Genomic DNA, 6,470 nt, shown 5'->3' with positions numbered 1-6,470 from the left:
CAGACATTAAGGGCAACATTGAATAAATGGGACCTCCTGAGACTGAGAAGCTTCTGTAAAGCAAAGGACACTGTCACTAAGACAAAAAGGCAAGCCACTTACTGGGAGAAGATCTTCACCAACCCTGCAACTGACAAAGGTCTGATCTCCAAAATGTATAAAGAACTCAAGAAACTAGACCGTAAAATGCTAATCTCTTTTTTTAAATTCTTTGTGTGGTTTGGGTATTAGTGTGACTGTGACCTCATAGAAATTGGCAATGTTCCTTCTGTTTCTATTTTGTGGAATAATCTGAAGTGTATTAGTATTAGTCATTCTTTTAAAGTCTGATAGACTACTACATTGAAACTGTGTGGCTCTGGACTTTTGGGGATTGGGGGACTATTAATGACAGCTTCTTGTGGTGATATTTTGTTTGTGCTGTAACAAAGAAAGCTTGCCAGAAGATCAGAGGCAGGTGGATCTCTGTGAGTTCAAGGCCATCCTGGGATACTTGAGATTGTTCCAGTCTACAAGAGAAACCATTTGATGATAGCTCACATTTTTAATCTCAGTATTGGGCAGTCACATATCTTTAATCCCAGCAATAGAAAGATAAAGACAGAAAGAGATGCGGCTGAGTATAGAAAGGAATATAAGGCAGGGGGAGACTGGAACTCAGGCTTTCAGCCTGATGATTTGTGGAGAAAGGATTTTGTCCACTTTGGTCTGAGGATTTGGTAGAGATAAAATGTCTCTCTAGTGGTTGGCTCCATTGGTTTTCTGATCTTTCAACATTTTCTCTGATATCTGATTCTAGGTTTTTACTATTAAGAGCAATTAGGATTTATGAAACAGCATCTATTTCCTCAGGGGTGATAGACCTACTTAAATTACTTAACTGACCTTTATTTAAATTGGATAAGTGGTATTATCAAGAAATTTGTCCATATTTTTAGATCTTCCAATTTTGTGAAGTACAGTTTTTGAAGTATGACCTAATAATTGTCTATATTTCCTTGGAGTCTATTGTCATTTTCCCCCTTTCATTTATGATTTTGTTGTTTTGAATATTCTCTCTTTTAGTTAGTTTGGACAAGGGTTTATCTATTCTGTTGGTTTTCTTGAAGAACCAAGTCTGTTTCATTGATTCTTTTTATTGTTCTCTTTGTTTCAATTCTATTGATTTCAGCCCTCAGTTTGATTATTTTCTACCATCTTTCCTCTTGTGTGTATCTACTTATTTTTGTTCTAGAGCTTTTGGGTGTGCTGTGAATTTACTACTATGAGATCTCTCTCAATTCTTCATGAAGGCATGTAGTGCTATGAACTGTTTTCTTAACATTACTTTCATTGTGTCCCATAAATTTGAGTATGCTATGCATTCATTTCCATTGAATTCTAGATAATCTTTAACTTCCTTCTTTATTTCTTCCTTGACATAGTGGTAACTCAGTAGAGAGTTGTTTAGTTTCTATAAGCTTGTAGACTTCCTGTTGTTTCTGTTGTTGTTGGAAACTAGTTTTATTCCAGGGTGGTCTGATAAGATACAGGAGGTTATTTTGTTTTGTTTTATTATTTTTTTTGTATTTGTGAAGATTTGCTTTGTGGCTGAGTATATGGTCAGTTTTGGAGAAGCTTCCATGAGATGCTGAGAAGAAGGCATATTTTTTAGTATTTTGGTGAAATGTTCTGTAGATATCTGTTAGGTACATTTGAATCATCAAGACTGTTAGGTCTGTTATTTCTCTGCTTAGTTTCCCTCTAGATGACCTATCCATTGGTGAGAATGGGTTATAAAACTCCAACTATAATTGATTGGCGTTCTATTGTGATGCTCTTACATTTGGGGCATAGGTGTTCATAACTGAGACATCACTTTGGTGGACTTTTCCTTTTATGAGTATGAAATGCCCCTCTCCATCTCTTTTTAATTTTGATTGGAATTCTGTTTTATTAACTATTAGGATAGCTTGCTTCTTAGGTACATTTGATTAGAAAATCTTTTCCAAGACTTTACTCTGAGGTAATGTCTATCTTTGATATTTCTTGCATGTGCGTTTAAGGTTATATGTGTTCCTTGTATGGAACAGAATGATGGATCCTGTTTTCATATCCATCCTCTTAGCCTGTATCTTTTTATTGGGGATTTGAGTCCATTCATATTGATAGATATTAATGTTCAATAATTCCTAATTCCTGTTAATTTATTGTTGGTGATGGTAGTGTGTGTGTGTGTGTGTGTGTGTGTGTGTGTGTGTGTGTGTGTGTGATGTTTCCCTTCTTTGGGTTTTTCTGGTGTAATATTATCTATTGCTTGTGTTTTTGTGGGTGTAGTTAACTATTGGGGTTAGAGTTTTCCTTCTAGTATTTCTATAATCCTGGGGTTTTGGATAGATACTGTCTAAATTTGACTTTGTCATGAAATATCTTGTTTTGTCCATCTATAGTGATGGACAGTTTTGCTGGGTATAGTAGTCTGAACTGGCATCCATAATGTCTTAGAATCTGAAAGCCTTTAGTCCAGTCCCTTCTGGATTTTAGTGTCTCCACTGAGAAATCTGGTGTGATTGTAATAGGTCTGTCTTTATATTTTACTTGGCTTTTTTCACCCTTGCCACTTTTAATACTTTTTCTTTGTTCTGTATGTATGGTGTTTTTCTTTTTTGATCCAATCTATAAGCTTCTTGTGACTTTATAGACATGTCCTTCTTAATGGTGGAAAAATTTCTTTATTATTTTCTTAAATGTATTCTCTGGGTTTTAAAGCTGTGTTTCTTCTCCTCCTTCCATTCCTATGACTCTTATGTTTGGACTTTTCATAATTTCCCAGATTTTCTGAATGTTTTATGTTAGGAATATTTTAGATTTAGCATTTACTTTGACTGATGAATCTGTTGCCCCAAATGAGGAGACTTCCAGGTAGGCTGCAGCATGATTCCACTCAAATAACAGAACCAGGAAAACAAGTGACCCAACTAAAGAGTACGGGCTGTGGATCTGAATACTTGCTTCTCCAAAGAAAAATAAAAGGCTAACAATATCCCTCATTATGTTTATCACCCTTAAAATTATGGAAATATAACTTTAAATTACTCTGAGATTTGATCTTACCTCTGTCAAAATGACTAAGATCTAGAACATTATAGCAACAAATGCTGATGAGGGTGTGAGGAAAGAGAAACGCAATTCACTGTGGGACTGCGAACTGGTCCAGTCACTGGGCAATCACGGGGGAGGATCTTCCAAATGCCAGGAATTTGTCTTCCATATAACCAGGCTCTGCCCCTTTTTGGCTAGTGCCCAAAAGAATTGACATCCTACTCCACAGATATTTGCTCTACCATGATCATTGCTGCTCTACTCATAATAGCTAGGGAATGGAACATGCTTAAATGTCTTTTACCTGCTGCATAGGTAATGGAAATGTGATACATGTATAGTAGAGAAATGTATTTAGCTGTAGAAGAATGAGCTGAAGTGTTCAGGGAAATGGATGGAACCAGAGCATGGACTGAGTGAGGTACTTCAGACCTATAGAGACAAGTACTGTATGGCATTTCTTTTTTGAAGATCTTAATTCTGGAAATTTAGATATGAGAAAATTTTCCTTTGCTTGAAGAAAACTCATATTTTCACAAGAGTAGTAGAAAATATTTGATAAAATATTTTTATTATTTTTTGAGAATTTCATATGATATATTTTAATCATACTAACTATACTTCTCCCACTAACTCCTCTCAGATCCACCCACATCTCTCAATCCCTCAAATTCAGGTACTCTTTTTTTTATTTTCTAATAACCTACAGAGTCCAATATCTACTGCTGCTCACAAATACATGTTGTATGGCCCTCCACCACAGTGTTGTCGATATGCCAGGGTCACATTCTTAAAGAGAAATTGACTCACCCTTTCACAGAAACCATCAGCAATCTGTCCATAGCTCCTCAGTTAGGGATGGGGTTTGTGAAAGTGTAGACTGGCTTGATTTGTTGAGGTCATGTGCAGTCAGCCCCAGCTGTGTGAGTTCTTGATTGAAGTAATCCTGGCCCTGTCATGTCCAGAAGACACACTTCATAGAAGCAGCTTGTACCCACTCCCATCCTTAAACTTGGGATCTTACTATATTTCTTATCCTGCCTCTTTAACCACTTTTCTGAGTCTTGGCTTTAGCTGAGAATAATGTTCAGAAATATAACTGTCTCTGTCTTCCAAGAAATTAAAAGGATGTTTAATTTTTTTGTTTTTTGTTCTTTACAATTATGTTCATATTTAAGATGTGTATTGCCCTGGGGTTGTTAGGTACTTGATCATACTGTGACAGTGTCATCAAATTCAATTCCTTGCCAATACACTGAACTGTAAGTCAGCTTTCCTTCTCTTCCCATTCATGTACATAGCACACTAATGCATCTCACATGGTTTAGTTTGGCTATTTTGAGTATCACTGAAATATTTTAACTGAAGCACATGTTATTTTTAAAAGTCAAATTCTACTTATTTCCTAGTTAATCCAAGGCTGTGTTTGGTGGAGCGGAACAATTATTTTGAAATTCCTGACATCTAAAATTTGTGGTGTTTCAGACCATGTAAGTACTCTTTACTTAAAACATTAGTATCTCTGAAGGTACATCCCTGGCTACAAATCTGAGGCAGCCTGTTTGTATCTCTTCATTTTGATGAGACTCCAGGTCGAAAGCACATTTTCTGTATAGTGATCATATATGCCCAGGGAAAACAAGTCGGTGGATGCTTCTTGAAGACTTTCAAGAAAGAAAACCAAGAATTTTCTTATTAGTAATTTGCATTATTTCAGCTGAAAATAAGTATTTCCTTAATGAAAAAATTTCCCTGTTGAAGATGTTAATATATGGCCAGTGTCTACCTATCTTTGAAATACAGACTTTACATTTTTTCAGATTAGTTTTTCTAATTTAATATTAGAAGCTAAAATTATGTGTTGGTATTTAAGACTATTTTTATCATGTAAAACATGTTAATAGGTCTTTGTCTTTTTATCTTCTAGAAAAATATAGATTCCTTATTTTTAACTTGGTATTTATTTGTCTTAAAACAAATATTTTAATGAAAGTCTCTTTTCAAGTCTTAACTCCCAGCATGCTAACTAGTTTAAGGAAAGTAAAATAAAGTGTATATACACATTTGATATTTAGTACTTTCTATTAAGAAATAAGCACATATGAAGATAACAGGAAAAACTGTAAAATGAAATTTTTTCTATCTGAAACTGTCCAGTAGGGGCCCATGCAGTACAGAACCACCCTACCTTTGGCAACTAATTGCAGCGCTGCTCCTGTGACAGGCCGGGTGGTAGGGATGGCTGGTGAGATGGTTTACACACACATGAAAGAATTTCCTCACACAGACCCCATTTTGTACTTACTGATATAGAAAACATGGATTCGTAGGTTTATTTGTTGTTTCTGTTTTCTGGGGATGTGTGTCACCATTTTTCCTTATTACGCTTAACTTTTTATTTAATAAAAGTTATATTAATTAAATTATATATTTAATTAACTTTATTTAAGCTTTCCACATTACTTATCCATTTGATTGATTGTTAATTTTATTCCTTATCTTTTTCTATATTCTCATTCAACTTCTGTAAATCTATGAAGAAACTCACATCATTACAGGATAAAGTGAAAAGATAGCCCAATAATTTTATGATAAATTATTAGATTAAAATTTCACAATTAAAGGTCTGATAGTAGTCTCAAATGACTTTCTCTAGGTGTGAAATTTTAGTATTTTAATTCAATTATTATTTTTTTTTCTCTCCGAGTTGTGGAAACCATGTTCTAGTGTTACCAGGAAATAGCATAAACATGTTTAGAAATTGATAGACATTGTGAGGATTAACTGTTAGCCAAACATACTGGAACATCCCCTTCTGTCAGTAACAGGCACTTGTCAGATGTGTGGAAGGCAAAGCTGTAATCCCTGCACTGGAGGTGGGGGCATGGGAGGGGATGGGAGATAGGATAGATAAGGGTTTGGGTGAATGTGATTCTCTTTCTCTCCTCCCTCTCCCTCTTTCTCTCCCTCCCCCCCTCTCTCTCTCTCTCTCTCTCTCTTCTCTATCTCCATATGGATCAGGAAGTAGCACTAAGCTGCTCCTGTGTGCTGCCATCATGCTGCCTACCATGCTAATAACAGACTAACTCTCTGAAATGGTAAGCAAAGCCCCAATTAAATGCTTTATTTGTAAGATTTGCCTTAGTCATAGTGCCTCTTCACAGCAAGACAACAATGACTGAGAAGCCTGGTTTGGAATTTTTCTTTTAAACTCAAATGAAATTGACCTTGAGTTTCATTTTGAGTCCATTCTTAATTTTTCTTATTCTTGAGACTAAGAGGCCCCAAAAAGGGACTCCAATTTTCCCAGTAAAGCATAACAATTCTCATAGGAAATCCAAAAATTTCCAGCAACAAAGTATGTTTCAGTGATGCTAAAAATTGTTTTT

General features: G+C 35.4%; 1 protein-coding gene across 1 annotated transcript in view; it reads left to right on the top strand.

The window, feature by feature from the left end:
- Positions 1 to 6,470, top strand: part of Dpy19l2 (dpy-19 like 2) — a 129,254-nt gene that overhangs the window by 74,618 nt on the left and 48,166 nt on the right. The window contains exon 13 of the mRNA XM_026779547.1: positions 4,491 to 4,571. Coding sequence (XP_026635348.1) covers positions 4,491 to 4,571 — 81 coding nt within the window. The remainder of the gene's footprint in view (positions 1 to 4,490; positions 4,572 to 6,470) is intronic.

The sequence above is a fragment of the Microtus ochrogaster genome, chromosome 5 (genome assembly GCF_000317375.1).
Source record: "Microtus ochrogaster isolate Prairie Vole_2 chromosome 5, MicOch1.0, whole genome shotgun sequence".
Lineage (NCBI taxonomy): Eukaryota > Metazoa > Chordata > Mammalia > Rodentia > Cricetidae > Microtus > Microtus ochrogaster.
Note: the sequence above shows the minus strand (reverse complement) of the source record. Positions and strands in the feature narration are given on the sequence as shown.